This window comes from Sinocyclocheilus grahami, unplaced genomic scaffold, assembly GCF_001515645.1.
Source record: "Sinocyclocheilus grahami isolate Dianchi unplaced genomic scaffold, SAMN03320097.WGS_v1.1 scaffold454.1, whole genome shotgun sequence".
Classification (NCBI taxonomy): domain Eukaryota; kingdom Metazoa; phylum Chordata; class Actinopteri; order Cypriniformes; family Cyprinidae; genus Sinocyclocheilus; species Sinocyclocheilus grahami.
The window spans coordinates 369,428-393,380 of record NW_015505633.1 but is presented as its reverse complement, the minus strand read 5'-3'; the positions used below and the strand labels follow the sequence as shown (position 1 = coordinate 393,380).

The window sequence follows — 23,953 nt, the reverse complement described above, 5'->3', positions numbered from 1 at the left end:
TATATATATACTGTATATATATATATATATATATAAATATAAATTACAATTGTGTAATTTACTAATATTATAAAGCTAGTGCACGTTGCGTTCCCAAATGCAAATGTTGAATTTGCAGCACGTTCAGATTTTGCCATTTATTGTGTGCCAAGCCTCTCTATAAAGCTGAAAACTCTGTATCATAATACAGTGCCATGCTTCACTCTGAAACACACAGTGCATCAGACTATAGCTGTTTTAATTTTACATTTGCTATAATTAATTATACATTTTTTTATTAGCTCACAAACCCCTGTTTGGGAGCCCTGTGCTTCACAATAAATAAAAAGTTATTCACTAGAACACAAAAAATGTTTTAATATAACTTTATGCATACCCAGCACTCGTCCTTTATCAGCTCAGGCTCAATGAATCCCCCAGACTCGATTATCTGTCCGTTCCAGGCTTTAAAGTACACCGCACTAGAGGAAGGTGTTTTAGAGTCCCCTGCTGCCCAAACAGAGACGTTCAGGCAGTGAATGGTGATGATCTGCACAGCTTCAGAGCTCAGGAGGTGGATGAAGTTCATCTGGATCAGACTCACTCCAATCTCCAACTTCAGGAAAGAAATAACATCATAATCAATTGATTACAACAATGGAAACACATAAAGGAGAAGAAATGTTGATACACAAAAGCAGAGTTTGCTGAATTATGGCCATTTAAATTGTACAGAAATCAGTATTCTGCAAGTTCAGATTCAGTGCAATCCTGCTCATAATGGCTAGTTGTCAGCTTTACAGACCTTGGAAGCAGCGACTGGCTTAAGGCAGGTTTGACCTCCACTGGTGAAGTTGCAGGTCACTTCAATATTGTCAGAAGAGCAGCCCAGGTTAGGATCTATCCAATAAGTGCCTTTAGTAAAATACAAAAAAAAAAAAAAAATGAACGAGTCCATAATTGGTGGAGTTAATGTAGCTTTAGAGATAAAACAATGACATTTACAATGATAATGTCCTAGAAATATCTCACCATCGTTCAACCTGTGCTCGCATTCAAACAGATCTCTGCACATTCTGGTAGGATTCTCCTGTGTTCCCAGAGGATTCTTGATGCTGTGGATTAGAGTGCTGAGGTAGTGAAGAGTCTTAAAGATCTGGGTTCCCTGGTCCAGAATTAGAAGCTCAGTGTCTTCATACCTCTGTGGATTGGAACGAAATAAAGTCAGCTCTATGATGTCCTGACATAATGTTAATGTTCCTTATCTAACCTGTAATCGGTGCCATGAAATTGACTGTATAAAATGTATACAAACAAATGTCTGTAATTTATGATTGTTTATGCATTCAAATGACATTAAAATGAACAGTAGTAGTTTAAATACTTGATGTTGAACACTGTTGGCACTTACCTCGGACCGTAATGTAGAGCGGGAATCCATAACAACATGTAAAGCAACACCAAGAGCCTCATTTTCATAAGAGATAACAAAGTAGAGCATGAATATCAAGGAAGTTGAAAGTAAACTGATTTTAATATGAAAAAAAGTTTATTAGATCGAGTCTTTAATCAATTCATAATATGTGGTGTATCGGCTGTCCTGTTGGTGTTGTTGTTTTATATTTTATCATTGGTGGACAGTAACAGAGTATTTAAAAAAAATTCTACACACACCTGTGGTCTTAACAACAACTTGAACACTTCAGGAAAAAACAATGGAAATACAGTATGTCATGTAAGTAGACAAGTGGTCAAGTGTAAAGACCACAATAATTTTTTGCATTGGTGGGTTGTTTTATATGATGAAATAACCAGTTAAATTCAGGACAGGCTTTTAAATCATTTTTTGAAGTGTACCTTAATTCTTTTTTTCGCTCTTTTTTTTAATGTAGAGTGCATTTACAGGGGTGTACATACATTTTTCAGGCTGGTTTTCATGAGAGCATCTAGTGATTTGGATTGGTGCTCACACTGCACATAGTGTGACCCATTAAATATAGCTATAAAAATAATTAACACTAGTAATTATAGTATTATTGCACTTTATTTAGTTTTTAAACTTCTTAATAAAATAAATAACTAAATAATAAATAAGGTGTGATAACACTATTATATTTTAAAATAAAAAATGCTTATTAAATAAAAATACAATAATTTTATTGTACACTTACAGGGATAGTTCAACCAAAAATTAAAATTCTGTCATTAATTACTCACCCAATAAGCCTTCGTTAATCTTTGGAAACACAAATGAAGATATTTTTGATGGAATCCGAGAGCTCTCTGATCCTGCATAGACAGCAATGCAACTACCACGATCAAGGCCCAGAAACATAGCAAGGACGTTGTTAAAATGGTCCATGTGACATCAGTGGTTCAACTGTAACTTTATGAAGCTATGAAAATACTTTTAGCGTGCAAAGAAAATTTATTGCAGGGTCAGAGAGCTCTCGGATTCCATCAAAAATATCTTTTTTATTTGTGTTACGAAGATGAACAAAGGTCTTCCAGGTTTGGAATGACATGAGGGTATAATTTTCATTTTTGGGTGAACTATCCCTTTAATAAATATAATTCTAACATTTACTTTTTTGTTTTTTACAGTTTTTTATTATATACATTTTCTACATTTTCAAAGCTAAAATCAGCAAGTTTTTATTTTGTCGGGTTGCCGGGAAGTAAGTTCAGTATATGCACTGCTGGTTTTAGTGCTGCTGAGTGAAGCGTGTCAGGAAAATAAATGTCACAGTTCCGCGTTTTGCTCTGAAACTGGCAGCGCTTATTTACCCAGCACATTTTTTTCTTTTGGTCGTGTCTGCGCAGCTGCACACCTCTTAAGTGCACCCCTGTACATTTACATAGCACCTGTAGAGATGCTCTAGCTCTATCAAGAACTTTTAGTGTCATGGACTTCAATTTTTTTAGACAAAGATATACAAGGTATACTTACAGGAGGAAAAGATACACCAGGAAGCCCCTATAAACCAATGAGAGATAAAGAAAGAGAAAGCATTGATTACAATCAGCTTCAGCTAAATGCAACTTAAGCATGATACACATACTATTCACATGGTTGTGAAAATGCATCAAGACTACTTACTGGAGGTCCAGGTGGTCCACGAGGACCTGGATGTCCCTAGTGGAGAATGAAAAGAAAATTTTTATGTTGGTTAAATAGTACCACTTAATTTATCTAAATGTAAAAAGGCAAGTAAGGTTGAAGGGCATTGGGGAAACATACCCTGGGTCCCTGAATACCCTGTTTAAAATAAAAGGAGAAACATAAAATGTAATTTTTAGTAGGTAACCCTTTTTCAACCGTGAATTCAGTTGGAAATCACCTAGAATTTGATCCCGCTAGATTCTTACAATTTCCCCTCTATTTCCTTTGTCTCCTTGTGGTCCCTAATACAAAGAGAGGAAGAGAAGGGTGTTTTTCAGAGTATGCGCCTAATTAGAAACCACCATCAAGCTACCTTAAGTGACTCATATCATACATACTGGGTTACCACTGGGCCCAATGATACCAACGGGTCCGATGGCGCCTTGCATACCCTTAAAAGAAGAAACACCTACAGTAGTTGCTGATCAAAAACTCTTCATCCATCTCATTTAGGTTTTCAGGACAGTTCTCACAGTGGTACTTACCATTAAACCCTGAGGACCCTTTGGGCCCTGGATACCCACTGGGCCAAGGTCTCCGGGAGGCCCCTGTGAATGACACAAACACGTAAGAATGGTCTTACAATATCAGAATACAGAAAATCATTACATCACAGCTTTTGTTTGGTTATATTGCTTGACTAGCTCTCTTAAAGGGTTAGTTCACCCAAAAATGAAAATTAGGCCATAAATTACTCACCCTAAAGTCATCCTAGGTGTATATGACTTTCAGAATCAGAATGAGTTTTTATTGCCAGGTATGTTTACACATACGAGGAATTTGTTTTCATGACAGAAGCTCCACAGTGTAACAGAATGACAGTGACAGAACAAAAACACAGATAATAAAAAATAGAAAAATAGAACAAGTAACTAAGGAATAAAAATATACAAATCGACAATTGTATGTACAGGTATATAACAATAGACCGTTGTATGTACAGGTATATTATGTGCAAATTGAAATGTAGACTGAGTGTGTGTGTTAGATAAATAAGTGTATGAGTGAATAAATAGTGTGTGTTCCACAGTTATTGTCAAGTGTTCATGAGATGGATGGCCTGAGGGAAAAAACTGTTCCTGTGTCTGGTCACGCCACGGAGGCAGCCATCAGCGTCGGCGCCATTGTGCATTGTGCATTTCTTCTCTCAGACGAATCTAGTCGGAGTTATATAAAAAATTTCTTTGATCTTTCAAGCTGTTTAATGGCACTCAGTGGGTGTTGCATGCATCAGTCCAAAAGAACTTAAATAAACTACATTAAGCTACATTAACATGATTATTACATTTTATATATGGTTATTTTTCTTACAAAAACGCATTGATTTGCTACAGGAGGCCTTTGTTCACCCCCCGGAGCCGTGTGAGACACTTTTTTTAACGGATGGGCGCTTTTTATTTCACTTCTTTTGGACTGAAGCAATGCAACACCCGCTGAGTGCTATTAAGCAGCTTGAAAGATCAAAGACAATTTTTTATATAACTCCGACTGGATTCGTCTGAAAGAAGGAAGTCATATACACCTAGGATGACTTGAGGGTGAGCAATTTATGGACTAATTTTCATTTTTGGGTGAACTAACCCTATAAATCTGCTTAAAGAAGCTATTTTGTCATCTTAAGCTATAGTGCTTGTACAGCTTGTACAGAAACTGAAGTCCATGACACGAAATCCTATTTTTAACTGTCTTAAATTAGTTTTATATAAATTTTTAAATCATTTTCAAAGTTTTTAAATTCCTTGTTTTATTCTTGTGATATTATGAATATTTTACTTTCTTTTATGTAAAGCACTTTGAATTACTATTGTATACGAAATGTGCTATATAAATAAACTTGCCTTGCCTCTAGCTGTAATGAAATGCTAGCTTGCACTGTTGGCTAGAAGGCTTAGCATTAAATGAGAAGTAAACAATACCTGCTTGCCTTATTAATTGGATTTTGGTGAATCATATAAAGATTTTATACTGTTCATTAATCACAAGACCAGTCACTGATATATTTTATGTAAGCATCTTTATATATTATTAAACACCTAACAGCTTTACTTAAATAGATTTGATCTGTGGTGTAATCGTTACACATCTATCAGTCTCTTTGATAATTTTAGTAAAACAGTAATTAATTTGAATATCCTCAGAATATAAAAGACATAATTTTTCTTCTGTAATGTGACATTTCCATGTAAAACAGGATATTTACCTAGAAAAAATATAGGTAGAGTCTCTATATGGCAGTTTAAAAATGGGCCTGGTAACATCAGTTTAAAAAGGACATGGAGGAAATGATTACATTTTGAAGAAAGATTGTGAAGACAAAATTTTTTTAATTTGGAAAATTTAAATTAATCATTCAGAATAAGATATTTAGATTGATCATTCACTTACATTAAAGCAAACAGGATGAATTTTGATCATCAAAACATAACAAGTTGACTTTATAGGCTGACGTTGGTGCAAGAAGAAAGTTTACCTTCGGTCCAAATATTCCAAGAACTCCAGGAAATCCCTGTTCACCAGTATCACCCTAAAGAAAAATATAAACAGATGATAAATAGGTAACAGTATGGCATGACACTATTCTTCAGGAAGTGTTAAAGAAATGCATTGTCATTCATTCATCAACTGTTAAATAGACTGAAAACATGCAAATATACTACCATTTAGAAAGTTTAGGGCCAGATTAATACTTTTATACAGCAAAGATGCAATAAATTGATCAAATGTGACAGACCAAATGAGACATTTATAATGCATTTATAATTACAGTTTCTACATATGTATTAAATAGTGCAACTGTTTTCAATAATGATAATAATAAGAAACGTTAATAGAATGATTTTGGAAGGACTAAGTAACACTGAAACTCAAACTACAGTATTACATAGAGCTGTGTAAGAAGTTACTGTCTGATTTTGGCAATTATGTTCTTTGTTTTATTTTCAGAGGTCCATTATTTAAACAAAAGAAATCACTAGAGCAGTATTCATTGGTGTGTTTGTCATATTTGGAATGGATCAATTGTCAGAGAATCACTACTTACTGGTTGCCCTTTGACCCCTCGGTCACCCTGTTTTCCAAGAAATCCCATTCCCCCATTAAATCCTCTTTTGCCTGGAGGTCCAGTTTGGCCAGGGATGCCCCTTTCACCCTAAGTCAGAACATCGAGAAATATTTAAGCTAAAACCAGCTAATATTGCTATAGATGCAGATAATGATGACACACAAACATAAAGAACAGGTCACCATATATGCATATAAGCAAGGTACCTTTGGCCCAAAAGAGCCTTGAATTCCTGGCAGACCTGGTACACCTGTGTTTCCTTGAGGACCTGGTTTTCCAGGCGGACCAACCTGCCCATCACTTCCATGCTCACCCTAATGTGCATAACAGGGAAAAAACAAACCAAAACATCACAAACAACAAAACACACCTGGGCAATTTCAAGTGTTACATTGAAAACATTGAGAATTACATTCATTGTCTTACTGGCATTCCTTTAACTCCATCTTTCCCAAGGGCTCCTTCTACCCCAGGATCACCCTCAAGACCCTCACGACCAACAACTCCTCTGGGGCCTGGGAGACCAACAGGACCCTATGAGAGAAACACAACTGTTTATGTTAACATCAGCTGTAGGTTCTGTCATGATGTAAGAAAAACATACTTACAGCGGAGCCTCGTTTTCCAGATTCACCACTTGGACCATTTTTGCCTTTTGCACCCTAAAAAAATCAGTTATTCAGTTGAGTTGGATATTATATGATTTAAAATAGAAGCCATATTTGTGCATTATATTTAAACAAAACAAAATCCACAATATGTTTGTCTTGGTAAAGTCTTACTTTATTGCCTTTGCATCCTTTAGGCCATGGAAAACCTTTTGGCCCTGCATTTCCCTGTGGTTATAGACAGAGAAAATAAGATGAAGAAAATATATATTTTATAGCTCAGTTTAAAGCAGGGGAATTATTGTTAATTAAAACGAAAACTAAAACCATAAAAAAATAATTTGATTACTTATAATAAAATAAACGAAATAAAATTAAATATAAAAAAACATACTAGTTTTATTTTTTAAGCTATTTGCCAAGGCAACATTTTTCATTTCACTTTAGTTTAAGTAACTAAATAAACTAAAACTTCATAAAAACTACACAGACATATTTAAAAACAAATAAAAATGACAAAATACACAACAAAATCACAAAAAATTTAACAAAATTAAAATAAGAACAAGACACAAGAATAACATCAAATTCAAAATATTAATAAAACTATAACAGTATAAAGATGTCATTATTGGTAGATTCACTCACAGGGAGTCCAGGAGCCCCTGGGTTTCCTCTTTCCCCATGAACACCTTCGTGACCCTTGAGATTTACAAATTGAGATTCAAAATTGACATAGAATGTATATTTAATTAGTGATCTATTTTGGAATTGTCTAAAAGTATATTTCTTAAATCAAAACTCACTGGGTATCCAGGGTCACCTGGCTGTCCCCTTTCTCCACTGTTGCCAACAGGTCCCTAAACCCCAGTGAAATCCAAACATACTGACCAGGTTGGAATCCAGACTTTTCACAAAAAACAAAGCAAAAATGTGTAATAAATCTAGTGGACTGACTCACGATGTCACCTAAAGGACCAGGTGGACCTTCAACCTTCCTGTCGTCACCTGGCTCTCCCTGAAAAGTGTAGAAATTGATTTCAGTATTGATTTCTGGATTTTTCAATCTGGTATAAATTTGACCTTGTGCTATGGATATGCTAAGGTTACATTAATTCCAAAATTAATTTGGATTTTTGGAAAAAGACCATTTGTTTTTATTATACAAATACAAATAACACTCCTTTGTTAAATGAGCTTCTAGTTATAAGGCCTTTTAATTTTTTACCTTTTCACCTTTTGGTCCTGGGGATCCCATTGGACCTTTTGGTCCTTGATGACCCTACAGTAAATGAGGAAATAAAAGAAATAGTGGAGTATGGAACCATTTGAGCGCTTAAAGACAAGTTCTAACAAGCCTTATTAACTTAAGAACCTCACATAATGTAGAGCAGCTGTTTTGATTTTGTACCATTTTATGCTGAGGTAAAATAAAGTCTTATAAGGCACGTCTATGTTAAATAACACTTACTTCATATCCCACTAAACCTGGTTCTCCATACTGACCCATTTTTCCCGGAGCACCCTGAAAATAATAGCCATGGGATCAGAGTTAGCTTCAGATAGCATAATCAGAAACTCCATTCTTGCCTCAACAAAACACAATTTAAAAAAGGGTCTCTACAATATTTTCTTTGATGTATAATAACATAAGTATCAGCATTTTCTGTGGTTTGTCAATGATGTAATACGAGATGGTTAAAATATATCTCTGGCAAAGGAAAGGCTATTTCAGAGAAAAGTGTTTGTAATTATTTCTTTCTTCTTACAATGACATCATTAGACCTTTGTAATCAATGGACCTTATGTCGTTTTGTTTTGCAAAACTCTAACGTTGAACATTTTACCATAAACCCAGTAGTTCCTCTGCTTCCTTTTGGACCGATGAAACCCATGGCACCTTGTTCTCCCATTGGTCCAGTCTCGCCAAGGTGACCCTGGTGACCTTTGCTGCCCTGAAATGAAATTAAGCATTATTTATACTCTACATATGGACACACACACACACACACACACACACACACTGATATATAATGATAAGTACTGAGAGTAGTTGTCACGAATCCTTTCCATTAACTTCCGTCTGCTTGCCACCAGAGGTCGCCCTCCCATTATATTGACTCTCACACAACACAGACTGTTACACATCACCCTGGACTACATTTCCCATGCTCCATTGCACTAATCACAGGCTCACCTGAAACCAATCACACACACTATATAAATCAGTCTCACACCACCATCCAACGCCGAGTATTGTTTAGCATTTATGCTGTTATGCGTAGCTACTTTACGGAGCCAGTTCCCAGTCCTAGTTTGAGTTTCTAGTTCTGAATCAAAGTCTAGTTTAATCCTGTTTATTGCCTTAGTCATTCGTGTCTTGATCCTAGCCTGTATATCTCGTTTCTGTATGATCTCTGCCTGCCCTGAAGTATATCGCCTGTCTTGGATTACCCCTCTCATCTCACCCTGTTCAGATACTGTTTATTCCTCGCCTGGACCATTGCCTGTGTTTCGGATTACTCTTTAGTCTTGCCCTCTATATACCTGTTTGCCATTGTCCGACCCTTGCCTGTTTTGACTATGTTTTAGAATAAAGCTTTGCAAATGGATCCGCACGTTTCTTGTCTCAGTTGCCCCATAACAGTAGTGATGGATAATCATGTAAACTAAAATGTCATAAATGAAATACCTTCTCTCCAGGTTTTCCCCTCTCACCAGTTTTTCCAGGTTTGCCCTCAGGGCCCTGAAATTACATTACAGAGTTGACACAGCAAAAATGAATTGAGAGACATCTCTGAATGAACACGTTCAGTCTGACTTATGACTTTAATCATTCAGAACTACCACAAGGAGGTGTAGTTTGTCTCTGCTGTCATCCAACATCGCTCAGTCTTCAATAAAACCTTAAAGCAAGTGCTATGAGCAATAAAGTGCTCTAGAGTGAGACAGTTTACACCAGTCCTGCTGAGAAACTGCTAAAACCAGCTTAAGGTGTTCAAAACCTATCTAAAACTTTCCACAAATAAAAAAAAGCACTAGCCTTGACTAGCTGAAACAAAGAAAAATAGTTAATACTATTTATTTTTTTCAGCAGGCCTAGATTTGCTTGCTTTTTTTCAGAATTGAATAGTCAGCAAAATATCACAACTATTTGTTTTTCACTTCTGAATCAAAGTCTAGTTTAATCCTGTTTATTGCCTTAGTCATTCGTGTCTTGATCCTAGCCTGTATATCTCGTTTCTGTATGATCTCTGCCTGCCCTGAAGTATATCGCCTGTCTTGGATTACCCCTCTCATCTCACCCTGTTCAGATACTGTTTATTCCTCGCCTGGACCATTGCCTGTGTTTCGGATTACTCTTTAGTCTTGCCCTCTATATACCTGTTTGCCATTGTCCGACCCTTGCCTGTTTTGACTATGTTTTAGAATAAAGCTTTGCAAATGGATCCGCACGTTTCTTGTCTCAGTTGCCCCATAACAGTAGTGATGGATAATCATGTAAACTAAAATGTCATAAATGAAATACCTTCTCTCCAGGTTTTCCCCTCTCACCAGTTTTTCCAGGTTTGCCCTCAGGGCCCTGAAATTACATTACAGAGTTGACACAGCAAAAATGAATTGAGAGACATCTCTGAATGAACACGTTCAGTCTGACTTATGACTTTAATCATTCAGAACTACCACAAGGAGGTGTAGTTTGTCTCTGCTGTCATCCAACATCGCTCAGTCTTCAATAAAACCTTAAAGCAAGTGCTATGAGCAATAAAGTGCTCTAGAGTGAGACAGTTTACACCAGTCCTGCTGAGAAACTGCTAAAACCAGCTTAAGGTGTTCAAAACCTATCTAAAACTTTCCACAAATAAAAAAAAGCACTAGCCTTGACTAGCTGAAACAAAGAAAAATAGTTAATACTATTTATTTTTTTCAGCAGGCCTAGATTTGCTTGCTTTTTTTCAGAATTGAATAGTCAGCAAAATATCACAACTATTTGTTTTTCACTGATAAATCCACAAAAACAATAGCACTGTGAGTGAGATACACATGAAAACCTTGACAAAATGATCTTTGATTTCGAAACGGAAAAGAGCACGCACCTTGACACCTGTTAAGCCAGGATCTCCAACACGGCCTTCTGTTCCTTTAAATCCGATGGCTCCTCTTTCACCTGTTTCTCCTTCCAAACCAATGTCACCCTTTTCACCCTAGAGACAACAACACCTATTGAAACTTAATAAAATCCAAAGCAAACAAACATAACGTCTACTAACATTTTTAAATAAAGTGATCATGCTTAAATTAAAAAAAATGTATTTGGTACTTTTCTGACCTTAGCTCCATCAGGGCCACTGAGACCAGCCTCCCCATCAAGCCCAGGGTAGCCCTGAACAAGAACGTCATTAAAAAAATTCACTGAACTACTTTAAAAAGACACAAATGTGGACTTTAATCAGGGTAGATGCCATATTTAGCTTGACACAAATAAAAACAAAGCTGTGAAGGACAAATGTGTTGAGTTTCTAGGTTGCATCTAATAAACCATCCCTTGTGAAAAAGAAGTACACTTTAGTCATACTTTTAAAAAGAGTACTTGTTACGGAAATAATACATTTTTGACAAACAGATGAATGAAATCATCAGAATGAGCTTTTTCAAATTGAAGATGACCTCTAAGATTAAGCCTTTTTTATCCCAGAAAGATTTGGAAAAGGTTATTCATGCATTTATGTTTTCGAGATTAGACTACTGCAACTCGCTATATTATTGGGCTCAAAATAACATTTTAGATAGATTGCAGATGGCCCAAAATGCGGCTGCAAGAATGCTCACAGGCACTTGTAAATTAGATCATATAACCCCGGTGTTAAAATCATTGCATTGGTTGCCTGTTTCTTTTAGGATTCGTTTTAAAATCGTATTATTTGTATTTAAATCATGGCTTAGCTCCATCGTTTATTGCGGATCTAATTCAGGAACAAAAGCCAATGAAATCTTTATGATCTCAATCACAGAAACTTCTTGTTGTTCCTCGGTCTAAGATGAAAACTATGGAACAGCCTACCACTATATATTAGGGAGGTCAGTTTAAAAGCCATCTGAAAACATATTTTTTTATGATAGCGTTCGATAGGTTGCAAAGGTTGCTCGTGCCATATGTGTCCCTTTTGTCCTTAATTAAGATACATTTCGATTGTTCTTGTAAGGTTTCTCTTTTTATATTTATTAGATATTATTAGATACATGGTTATGATTTTTTAAATATTTTCCTCTCCTAATTGCTTTATTGTTTGTACAGCACTATGGTCAACATTGTTGTTTTATTCAGTGCTTTAGAAATAAATTTGAACCTTTTAAACTTAATTCTGTCAGGACCACTATCGTCAAAATGATAGATACTTAGCCTGAATGTAACGTTTTCATACACTTAACTGCAATTAAACAAATATGTATTATAATAAAATAAAAATTTATTATAATTTAAATGTAAATTCAATTAAATTAGCTAAACTTTCAAGAGCTTTTCAGACCCACTGAAGCAGGACTTAAGTACATCTTTAAATACATTTGTAATTATAGATTTGTAATAAAGTTGTACATAAAATAAGTGTACTTCTTTCAAGCACAATAAGATTATTAAAACATGTTTTATAATGTACAATGCTGTGTATAATGTATCTTTAAAATCTATTTTAAGATTTGAAGCACACATTCAATATAATTAAGCACATTTAATTATAGTACACAAGCTTGATTGATTGTCACTGAGGTATACAACAGTGAAACCCACTGAACTGACAGTAATGGCATCTCTCCTGAATAAAGTCTATTACGCCTAGCAAAATGAACCTACTCGAGGTCCAATCAAGCCTTGCTCTCCCATATTCCCAAGAGATCCAGCAGCACCCGTCTTAGTTTCCAAACAATGTAAGTCAATGGGCACCAAAACGGTTTCTTTCAACAACCTATTTGCTACACCTCTGAAACAACTTTCCAGACCATTTAATAATATTAACACATAGCCAAATAGCTATTCGGGCATTGTTTTTGCAAACTCTTTTCCAAACCTGGCTCCGTTCTGGTACAGAACAGTAACTTATCACAAATCACTCAATTCCATATGGATAAAATCAAGTCCTGTTTTTTTCTAGTAGAAAATCTTGTTTTACTCAAGAATAAATGCTGCCATTAGTTTTGTCACATCACATTGACATCATCAAACCTGATATGTCACATGTAATGGTACCATTTTAATCAGATCTGAACAGCGGAGGGGAACAAAGTCAGTTATTAAAGGCTTAAATTTCAATCTGTTTCAAAAGACTTGGAATAGATGGACTGCTTCATGAACATTTTATGGTGCTTTTTTGTCGTTTTGGAGCTTGACAGTCCAAATCCTCATTCATTATACATGAATGATGTACTTACAGGTTCTCCTAAGATGCCCTTTGCGCCAGGAGGTCCTGTTGGCCCTTGAACACCCTAAAAAATGGATATACATATTTAATTTCAAAATGTATATATCAAAAACTGTTGAAAATGTTTATCAAACAATCAATTACTCACAAGAAATCCAGTTGGTCCGTTTTCACCAGTTTCACCAAGTTTACCCTATTACACAAGAGAGAAACTCAGTGTCTCTGCATCTTGTCACTGGGGCAGTTCCCAGTTCTTTACCCTTAAAAGGTGCATAGTAGTGCAATAAGAGTATATATTACTATCTTAAGGGTACATAAAACTACTGTAAGGTACAAATATGCACCCTATGGGCATAAGGTACAAGGTACAAGGTACAAAGGTGTCTCTTTGAGGATACTGCCCCAGTGACACGCTGTTGTACCCTCTAAAAGCTACAAATGTTCAATGTTAGAGTTTTGCAAACCAAAACGACATAAGGTCCATTGATTACAAAGGTCTAATGATGTCATTGTAAGAAGAAAGAAATAATTACAAACGCTTTTCTCTGAAATAGCCTTTCCTTTGCCAGAGATATATTTTAACCATCTCGTATTACATCATTGACAAACCACAGAAACCCAAACCTCAATTTTTGCACTATTTTTATTTATTTATTTTTTTGGACAGTGTCAAAATTGAAGAGAAATAAAACAAATAAAACTGTAATTTTACCATTTGTCCATTGAAGCCTTGTTTTCCCAGTGGGCCTTCAGGACCCTGCAGAAAGGGGACAGAACCCAAGACAGTCACCAACTATTTTCCATTGCAACAACTAAATCAAAATATTCTTTATTCTGTTTGATCAAACCAAAACCAAGTATTTTGGAAATGTTTTGAGACAACTTTCAATGCACCCTGTTTCCAGCTTTTCCGGTTGATAAAATATTGTGCTGACAATTTAGATGTGTTTCATATGTTGTTTTGTTCTGTGGTAGGGAAAATGCAGTGCATACCAGCATGGAGGATGTCAAGTACTTCATCTTGAAAAATAGCATTACTACGCCGCTTTCAACAAGCACCATTAACTTCATTTTGAAGTTATTGACATCTCACGAGGATAAAATTGCAAACAATTACTAAGCTAAATGTTTCAAGATCTCAAAGCTGCCAGTGAAGATTAATATCAAATTAATCATATGCAGCTCTAATTGTGCTTATAAACAATAGGAAACAGTAATGACTTTGGTCCAAAAAAGGGACTATTAATGATGAAAGTTTAGGACTATTTTCTAATCGGTATCATGACTGTAAGATGTTATGCAGTAACTTAGCTCTACAAGAATCATTGCTGAATATTTCACCTTCATTCCCATCACTCCTTTGTCTCCGACTGGTCCGTCTGGGCCCGTCGCACCCTGTGTAGAATATAGAGATGTGGAACTGGCATTATGGAGCAGACACATACTGTATGGGTGTACAAAAATTAACCAAACAGCAGAGGGCACACTTGTACAAACAAAGACATCAGTGGTGATACTCTGGGTCAAGAGAACAAGTTTACTATTATCACCTAGTGTAATTAGCAGATATACAGTATAGCATTAGTCAAAGTTTGACAAACCTATATGACATATAGACAACTAATTCAGAGTAATTTGTATGACTTATAGTCTTGAACGAGTCAAATCTCAAGCTCACCAGGGGCAAAAACCTGAATGAATGCAGCTTTAAAGACTTCTGTGACACATTAGCCTTTCACATCATGGAAGTTCAGTCGCAGTAAAATGGAAAGCTGCCATTATATTTCCATTGTGATGATTCATAAGCCTTATGAAAATGTAGAGCCACAGCTGGGTGATCTCTGACTTTGAGGGATTTCTTTGTCTGGAAGGTGGAAACAGTGATCAATGGGCATATTATGATGGCTGCAATTGCTGTGGCTCCTGCTGAAGAACAGACGTGTGGTGCTCCTCTGACAGAACTTGCTTTTGAGGGCCAGTGCAACACTGCTGCCTCTGTTCTTGTGATGTGATGTCATTCAGCAAACCTTTGACCTTTCAGGGGCTAATGACAACATTTGGACTGATTGGAATCAGGCCTGGACAGAAACTTGAATCATAAAAAGGAGGTCAAAAATAAAACATCAGAATCTTTCTGAATCCTAATTCTAAATAACAGCCCTGCCCTTGTTTCAGTGGCAATGGTTTGTAGATTTTCAACAAAACATCAGCTGAATTTGAGTAGAATTTTTCAGTAACACTTTATTTTAGAATATATATATATTGTGAATTGAAGTGTGGCCAAGTATGGTGTCCCATACCCAGAATTTGTGCTCTGAATTTAACCCATCCAAGTGCAAACACACAGTAGTGAACAAACACACACACACACACTGTGAAAACACCCGGAGCAGTGGGCAGCCATATTGCTGCGGCACCCGGGGAGCAGTTGGGGGTTCGGTGCCTTGCTCAAGGGTCTCACCTCAGTCGTTAAGTATTTTTGTCCCACTAGCATCACCAAATTTAACTGCAAAACGTACGACCTGAACATTCTTCCTGAACATTCTCTGATATTGGTTAGAAAACTGAATTCACAAAAAAATCACATTATTGGTAGTCAATGTTGCTGTGTTAAGCTGATTGGCATGCTCAACGATTGTTATTTACAATAAAAAATAGCTGCATTTACAAAGAAACTAAATTGCATGTACAAAATACAACAGTATAGTGAATTCAATTAACTCCACCAGCATAAATTGAATAAAAATAAAGAAAAAACACCTAATGTGCATTCTTTCATCATTTTATAGGATCTTTCTGTATTGTAGAAAAGGTACATTACCATCTTGCAATGTTGCAATTACAGCTTCCTAACTCACAAATACAAACTTTCAAGGAGGACTTGAATGCCTCAGAAGATTTAAGAATTTGAGTTGATCTGACAGCATGCCCAATGAACTTTTAACTTTATTATCAATATTTCAAACTATTTTTAATTTGTCTGTGAGGTGAGAAGACTTTATATTCCTCAGTAAATTACATGAATATTGGCCTCTAAAGAGCAGTGAGATAAATGGATCTGTCTGTGGGAACTAACAGAACTGAGCATTTTGAAAATGACGAGGCTCAAATCCCAGACCTCCACGTTTTCCATCAGTGGTAATTCAGTCCTAACTGCCGTTCATTTTTTGTTTGTTGAAGGATTAATGTTTCATTTGTAATGGTGAATTAAGTTTATGAAATGTGTTTTGCGAGTAAAGACAGTATAAGTGCTGAAATTTCTGATGGGAAGCTAGAAAGCTATTAGAGATTGTATTAACACATTAAACAACATGAACTTATGTGAAATTCATTAAGAGTGAAGCTTCAATGCAAATGTCCACACTAAATCATAGTGGACCCTATTAACTTTCCTAATGCATGTTCCTGGTCTTACTGTGAACAATATATCAATGCAGGTTATTGCAAAGAAATAGAAACAAAGTTTAAACAAACTAAAATAATAATACTCAAGTGCTTTTTTCATGTAGGCTGTGCAAGCTATTGGATAAGGTTAACCTAAAGCCAATTAGGTAATAGAAAGGCCGGTTTTCACAATTAATCAATTTCTGAAGGATAAAATCAGCCAATCCTACATTTTTTCTCATTGAATATTGTGTTTCTCTTTGAAATATGTCACATTACAGAAGTAAAATTGGTGCAAATGGTATTCATACTGACTTGAAGAGTTTTTTGAGTGTTCTTATCTGCTGAGAATCATCATAAATCTGACATCATTGACATAATCTAATCTCCAAGCTTGGGACTTCCCCATCAGTACTTGAAGGCTTAACTCTTTAGCAACCCCCACCAGTTCCCATTACCCATAACCTATGACACACGCGAAAACCTGACTTTCACAGTAAATCCGAAATGCTCCAAGCTGCTCATGAGTATTGTCACTTCTCCACAGCTGATCGGAGACTGTCCATGGCTCGCTTTGATTCGGAGCAGAACCCTGTGAGTGGCACTGATTCCTTCATTGTGATAGTACAACTGCAGCTGGACTTTATTTTTATTGTTTTTTAAAAACATTATGTGAAATAGATTTTTTTCCCCAATCATTGATAGGTTTGCCCTAATGTTTTGTGCTTGAGCTTTGTAGACATTATCATCATTGTGGGGATAAAACTAAAATAATTTGAACGTAAAAGTGGCGCGTAGTTTTAATATTTTAATTAGGTTTTAATGGTAATGTAATCAGAGCTGATGTGAAGATACCATCTGTCAAGCTCTTCTGCCATGATATTGTCACTGACTGTAAATATAAAGGAAATATATAGCTAAAGAAATATAATAGCTTCCAGTAACCACTGCATTAGCAGGATGCAAAACTATCCAAAGATGACAGAACTATATGCCAATGCAAAACTCATCACAGGCCTATGTGAACTTGAATGGCCTCCTCTAAGAAAAGAAATCTTGAGTATACAGTGATAACTATCTAGAGAGATTACAAAAATATGTTAATTGAATAGAGTAGTGAAATTAAGACTTCTGCTGATGAGCGTAGCTTGACCATTATACTGTTTTAGTTACAAAAATATGTCTTACTTTTAATTCTTGAACATTTTGACTTTCCAAAGCACATGTTTATGTAAGGACCATCATTACTAATAGTCAAAATGATCAGTTCTTACCCTTCTGCCTTTGGGTCCTCTGGTGCCGCTGAGGCCCCTAGACCCGGGAGGCCCCTGGAAACACAGAACAGAGTCCTAAATCAGGCAGCAGGAGAACATTCCCTGAGAAATTTAGTTAGAGCTGGCAAGAGTCTCTGGCAGGCAAACAAACATCACTTGACCCGATTACAACTACAGGGTGAAAGCTCTGTCCTTTAAAGGCTGGTGTTTATGTTTGTAATCCGCTGCACTTTTTGCCCTCCTCACAGGGTCATCCGAGTGCCTTCAAAAGCTATTTCCTGCCAAACACTTGCATGGCATCAACATTTGTGTGAAAAGAGCAAAGAAGCCCAAGGAGTTGTCAGGACGCTAATTATGCTAGTGTCTATCATCAGTGTCCACGGACAGTTCTAATGAGAGAACGTAAACAGTGCTGTGTGGAGGCAAAATGTTAATTTGATTACTGAATAAAATGAGACAGACTTGGCTGGTTATGATGTTTCTGTAATCTGGATTTACCTAGAAAGATTCAGACCTGACGACTGCACAAGATGTGGAAATTACAACACAAAAGTAAGACACAAAACAGAGCTGATTTGTGCTGATGTTACTTTTTGCAGAGACTCTTGGCCAGGGATAAATGAAGTCAGATCATATTTACTGAATACATAACACTGACTTACTGGTGTACCTTCTGGTCCAGATGGGCCTCTCTCACCCGGGGCCCCTGGGTGTCCCTAAAACAACAATAACCGGCACATCATTATAGAACAATCTCTATTACAAGAAATAAACTCTGAAAAACTCTCACTCAGTTGTATTTGTTTTATTGTTCCGTTTCAACTGCACTCGGTTATGATGTTTCTGTAATCTGGATTTACCTAGAAAGATTCAGACCTGATGACTGCACAAGATGTGGAAATTACAACACAAAAGTAAGACACAAAACAGAGCTGATTTGTGCTGATGTTACTTTTTGCAGAGACTCTTGGCCAGGGATAAATGAAGTCAGATCATATTTACTGAATACATAACACTGACTTACTGGTGTACCTTCTGGTCCAGATGGGCCTCTCTCACCCGGGGCCCCTGGGTGTCCCTAAAACAACAATAACCGGCACATCATTATAGAACAATCTCTATTACAAGAAATAAACTCTGAAAAACTCTCACTCAGTTGTATTTGTTTTATTGTTCCGTTTCAACTGCACTACTGTACACCATTGCAAGTTAACTTGGTGGTGTGGTAATTTAAACAAAAAAGCTTGTGATGACTATTATTAACATATTTATGCAGCATAGAAGAAAGAGCTCTTATAAGCATGATGTAGCAAACTACACTGAGAACAACTCCTATGTTGTTCGTTGGCAAGCGCACATAATTAACAATGGAAATGAAGACGGACTATTTTTTGAATTGCCATGGGCAACAAATACATACAGACAAGTTTTAAGTGTTATAGGAACTATTGAAACACTGAAATGACGACAAAACTTCTTGGAAAGACTGGAAGGTTGCTGTTGGACTTCTTTGGAGTGGCTTGAATTTGGTTTAAACTTTGACATTGTTTCCAAACCACTTTGCGCAGCAAATGGCTACAATTTCCTTATGCCATTGAAAGGGAAATGACTCTTGCAGTGGTCTAGCTGATTATCTCATGAATGGAAAATGGCTGATGAGGCATTTTCCCTTTCCAACTATTGTAGCTGTGATCTGTGTGCGTTATAGTGACTGCCCAAGGTTAAGTGGGTATTAGAGTTCCCCTGAGAGCAGAGACGAGATCCAGACTTACTCCTTACCATCGCTCCCTTTTCTCCAGGTGGTCCGGGCAGACCCATCTCACCACGATCTCCCTGAGAGCACAAGAAACACATCTAAGCCAAACAACACAGCAGAAGATAACACTAACATAAGGAAAGACAACATTGACCATGATACAAAACCAACATAAATGTCTGATGATTGATTTAAAACACATGCCATATATAAACAGGAACCAAGATTAATCTGAATTTAACATGATTACACATGGCGGAATGCTGTGAAACGGAATGCTGACCTTTTCTCCAGGAAACCCCACCTCACCGACAGGTCCGACAAAACCAATAAGACCCTATTGTGCACAAAGAAATAAGGAAAAAAGAAAATCAAAGATTACTAACTCCAGATTAAAACGCATATAAATATACAGAAGTATACGAAAAATCCTTTACCCTCTCACCAAGCATCCCAGGATTTCCAGGAAATCCAGACTCTCCCTACAGCAAAGGGACAAGATTTGCAATTCAAAAACTCAGATGTTAATGTATTCATTAACAACATAACGACCTCTAATAAAGGGGACTCATTCACACATTATTGAGAACAGAAAAAAGTAAAGGGTGTTTCTTCAACTATGACACTATACTGCCCAGAATTAGGTTTGATCCAACATTAGTATACTTGTTTACCAAGGAGACAACAGCATCAGTGAAGAGCTTGAGATGAAATAAGACACTGTCCTTTAAAGGCTGGTGTTTATGTTTGTAATCCGCTGCACTTTTTGCCCTCCTCACAGGGTCATCCGAGTGCCTTCAAAAGCTATTTCCTGCCAAACACTTGCATGGCATCAACATTTGTGTGAAAAGAGCAAAGAAGCCCAAGGAGTTGTCAGGACGCTAATTATGCTAGTGTCTATCATCAGTGTCCACGGACAGTTCTAATGAGAGAACGTAAACAGTGCTGTGTGGAGGCAAAATGTTAATTTGATTACTGAATAAAATGAGACAGACTTGGCCGGTTATGATGTTTCTGTAATCTGGATTTACCTAGAAAGATTCAGACCTGATGACTGCACAAGATGTGGAAATTACAACACAAAAGTAAGACACAAAACAGAGCTGATTTGTGCTGATGTTACTTTTTGCAGAGACTCTTGGCCAGGGATAAATGAAGTCAGATCATATTTACTGAATACATAACACTGACTTACTGGTGTACCTTCTGGTCCAGATGGGCCTCTCTCACCCGGGGCCCCTGGGTGTCCCTAAAACAACAATAACCGGCACATCATTATAGAACAATCTCTATTACAAGAAATAAACTCTGAAAAACTCTCACTCAGTTGTATTTGTTTTATTGTTCCGTTTCAACTGCACTACTGTACACCATTGCAAGTTAACTTGGTGGTGTGGTAATTTAAACAAAAAAGCTTGTGATGACTATTATTAACATATTTATGCAGCATAGAAGAAAGAGCTCTTATAAGCATGATGTAGCAAACTACACTGAGAACAACTCCTATGTTGTTCGTTGGCAAGCGCACATAATTAACAATGGAAATGAAGACGGACTATTTTTTGAATTGCCATGGGCAACAAATACATACAGACAAGTTTTAAGTGTTATAGGAACTATTGAAACACTGAAATGACGACAAAACTTCTTGGAAAGACTGGAAGGTTGCTGTTGGACTTCTTTGGAGTGGCTTGAATTTGGTTTAAACTTTGACATTGTTTCCAAACCACTTTGCGCAGCAAATGGCTACAATTTCCTTATGCCATTGAAAGGGAAATGACTCTTGCAGTGGTCTAGCTGATTATCTCATGAATGGAAAATGGCTGATGAGGCATTTTCCCTTTCCAACTATTGTAGCTGTGATCTGTGTGCGTTATAGTGACTGCCCAAGGTTAAGTGGGTATTAGAGTTCCCCTGAGAGCAGAGACGAGATCCAGACTTACTCCTTACCATCGCTCCCTTTTCTCCAGGTGGTCCGGGCAGACCCATCTCACCACGATCTCCCTGAGAGCACAAGAAACACATCTAAGCCAAACAACACAGCAGAAGATAACACTAACATCAAGGAAAGACAACATTGACCATGATACAAAACCAACATAAATGTCTGATGATTGATTTAAAACACATGCCATATATAAACAGGAACCAAGATTAATCTGAATTTAACATGATTACACATGGCGGAATGCTGTGAAACGGAATGCTGACCTTTTCTCCAGGAAACCCCACCTCACCGACAGGTCCGACAAAACCAATAAGACCCTATTGTGCACAAAGAAATAAGGAAAAAAGAAAATCAAAGATTACTAACTCCAGATTAAAACGCATATAAATATACAGAAGTATACGAAAAATCCTTTACCCTCTCACCAAGCATCCCAGGATTTCCAGGAAATCCAGACTCTCCCTACAGCAAAGGGACAAGATTTGCAATTCAAAAACTCAGATGTTAATGTATTCATTAACAACATAACGACCTCTAATAAAGGGGACTCATTCACACATTATTGAGAACAGAAAAAAGTAAAGGGTGTTTCTTCAACTATGACACTATACTGCCCAGAATTAGGTTTGATCCAACATTAGTGTACTTGTTTACCAAGGAGACAACAGCATCAGTGAAGAGCTTGAGATGAAATAAGACACATGTGATGTGTGAGAACAAAAAAAATTAAGGGCAAATGTTATAAACAGGGGTGGAAAGAGTACTAAAATATTCTACTCAAGTAAAAGTACCATTACATTAATGAAATTTTATTTAAGTACAAGACATTTCTCAGAATATTTTATTTTGTTTTAATGTCATATTTAAATAAACAGAGCTGATTTGTGCTGATGTTACTTTTTGCAGAGACTCTTGGCCAGGGATAAATGAAGTCAGATCATATTTACTGAATACATAACACTGACTTACTGGTGTACCTTCTGGTCCAGATGGGCCTCTCTCACCCGGGGCCCCTGGGTGTCCCTAAAACAACAATAACCGGCACATCATTATAGAACAATCTCTATTACAAGAAATAAACTCTGAAAAACTCTCACTCAGTTGTATTTGTTTTATTGTTCCGTTTCAACTGCACTACTGTACACCATTGCAAGTTAACTTGGTGGTGTGGTAATTTAAACAAAAAAGCTTGTGATGACTATTATTAACATATTTATGCAGCATAGAAGAAAGAGCTCTTATAAGCATGATGTAGCAAACTACACTGAGAACAACTCCTATGTTGTTCGTTGGCAAGCGCACATAATTAACAATGGAAATGAAGACGGACTATTTTTTGAATTGCCATGGGCAACAAATACATACAGACAAGTTTTAAGTGTTATAGGAACTATTGAAACACTGAAATGACGACAAAACTTCTTGGAAAGACTGGAAGGTTGCTGTTGGACTTCTTTGGAGTGGCTTGAATTTGGTTTAAACTTTGACATTGTTTCCAAACCACTTTGCGCAGCAAATGGCTACAATTTCCTTATGCCATTGAAAGGGAAATGACTCTTGCAGTGGTCTAGCTGATTATCTCATGAATGGAAAATGGCTGATGAGGCATTTTCCCTTTCCAACTATTGTAGCTGTGATCTGTGTGCGTTATAGTGACTGCCCAAGGTTAAGTGGGTATTAGAGTTCCCCTGAGAGCAGAGACGAGATCCAGACTTACTCCTTACCATCGCTCCCTTTTCTCCAGGTGGTCCGGGCAGACCCATCTCACCACGATCTCCCTGAGAGCACAAGAAACACATCTAAGCCAAACAACACAGCAGAAGATAACACTAACATCAAGGAAAGACAACATTGACCATGATACAAAACCAACATAAATGTCTGATGATTGATTTAAAACACATGCCATATATAAACAGGAACCAAGATTAATCTGAATTTAACATGATTACACATGGCGGAATGCTGTGAAACGGAATGCTGACCTTTTCTCCAGGAAACCCCACCTCACCGACAGGTCCGACAAAACCAATAAGACCCTATTGTGCACAAAGAAATAAGGAAAAAAGAAAATCAAAGATTACTAACTCCAGATTAAAACGCATATAAATATACAGAAGTATACGAAAAATCCTTTACCCTCTCACCAAGCATCCCAGGATTTCCAGGAAATCCAGACTCTCCCTACAGCAAAGGGACAAGATTTGCAATTCAAAAACTCAGATGTTAATGTATTCATTAACAACATAACGACCTCTAATAAAGGGGACTCATTCACACATTATTGAGAACAGAAAAAAGTAAAGGGTGTTTCTTCAACTATGACACTATACTGCCCAGAATTAGGTTTGATCCAACATTAGT

General features: G+C 36.8%; 1 protein-coding gene and 2 long non-coding RNA genes across 3 annotated transcripts in view; all 3 read right to left on the bottom strand.

The window, feature by feature from the left end:
• The window catches only part of LOC107552608 (collagen alpha-1(XXVII) chain B-like), an 89,390-nt gene that overhangs the window by 2,126 nt on the left and 63,311 nt on the right, over positions 1–23,953 (bottom strand). Inside the window, exons 24-58 of the mRNA XM_016234529.1 lie at positions 23,729–23,773; positions 23,575–23,628; positions 23,314–23,367; positions 22,559–22,612; positions 17,886–17,939; positions 14,569–14,622; positions 13,940–13,984; positions 13,376–13,420; positions 13,238–13,291; positions 12,663–12,719; positions 11,142–11,195; positions 10,909–11,016; positions 10,341–10,394; positions 8,659–8,766; positions 8,283–8,336; positions 8,040–8,093; positions 7,773–7,829; positions 7,618–7,671; positions 7,460–7,513; positions 6,986–7,039; positions 6,812–6,865; positions 6,630–6,737; positions 6,410–6,517; positions 6,183–6,290; positions 5,613–5,666; positions 3,628–3,690; positions 3,481–3,534; positions 3,349–3,384; positions 3,221–3,238; positions 3,080–3,115; positions 2,930–2,956; positions 1,391–1,456; positions 1,012–1,180; positions 785–894; positions 377–595 (exon numbers count right to left, since the gene is read on the bottom strand). Of these exons, the coding sequence (XP_016090015.1) occupies positions 377–595; positions 785–894; positions 1,012–1,180; positions 1,391–1,456; positions 2,930–2,956; positions 3,080–3,115; positions 3,221–3,238; positions 3,349–3,384; positions 3,481–3,534; positions 3,628–3,690; positions 5,613–5,666; positions 6,183–6,290; positions 6,410–6,517; positions 6,630–6,737; positions 6,812–6,865; positions 6,986–7,039; positions 7,460–7,513; positions 7,618–7,671; positions 7,773–7,829; positions 8,040–8,093; positions 8,283–8,336; positions 8,659–8,766; positions 10,341–10,394; positions 10,909–11,016; positions 11,142–11,195; positions 12,663–12,719; positions 13,238–13,291; positions 13,376–13,420; positions 13,940–13,984; positions 14,569–14,622; positions 17,886–17,939; positions 22,559–22,612; positions 23,314–23,367; positions 23,575–23,628; positions 23,729–23,773 (2,397 nt within the window). The remainder of the gene's footprint in view (positions 1–376; positions 596–784; positions 895–1,011; positions 1,181–1,390; positions 1,457–2,929; positions 2,957–3,079; positions 3,116–3,220; positions 3,239–3,348; positions 3,385–3,480; positions 3,535–3,627; positions 3,691–5,612; positions 5,667–6,182; positions 6,291–6,409; positions 6,518–6,629; positions 6,738–6,811; positions 6,866–6,985; positions 7,040–7,459; positions 7,514–7,617; positions 7,672–7,772; positions 7,830–8,039; positions 8,094–8,282; positions 8,337–8,658; positions 8,767–10,340; positions 10,395–10,908; positions 11,017–11,141; positions 11,196–12,662; positions 12,720–13,237; positions 13,292–13,375; positions 13,421–13,939; positions 13,985–14,568; positions 14,623–17,885; positions 17,940–22,558; positions 22,613–23,313; positions 23,368–23,574; positions 23,629–23,728; positions 23,774–23,953) is intronic.
• On the bottom strand, positions 18,909–20,153 carry LOC107552628 (uncharacterized). The gene is made up of 4 exons (XR_001604877.1): positions 20,079–20,153; positions 19,925–19,978; positions 19,665–19,718; positions 18,909–18,963 (listed from the first exon to the last, which is right to left on the bottom strand). It is a non-coding gene; the product is annotated as an uncharacterized lncRNA (long non-coding RNA).
• LOC107552627 (uncharacterized) lies at positions 20,836–22,081 on the bottom strand. The gene is made up of 4 exons (XR_001604876.1): positions 22,007–22,081; positions 21,853–21,906; positions 21,592–21,645; positions 20,836–20,890 (listed from the first exon to the last, which is right to left on the bottom strand). It is a non-coding gene; the product is annotated as an uncharacterized lncRNA (long non-coding RNA).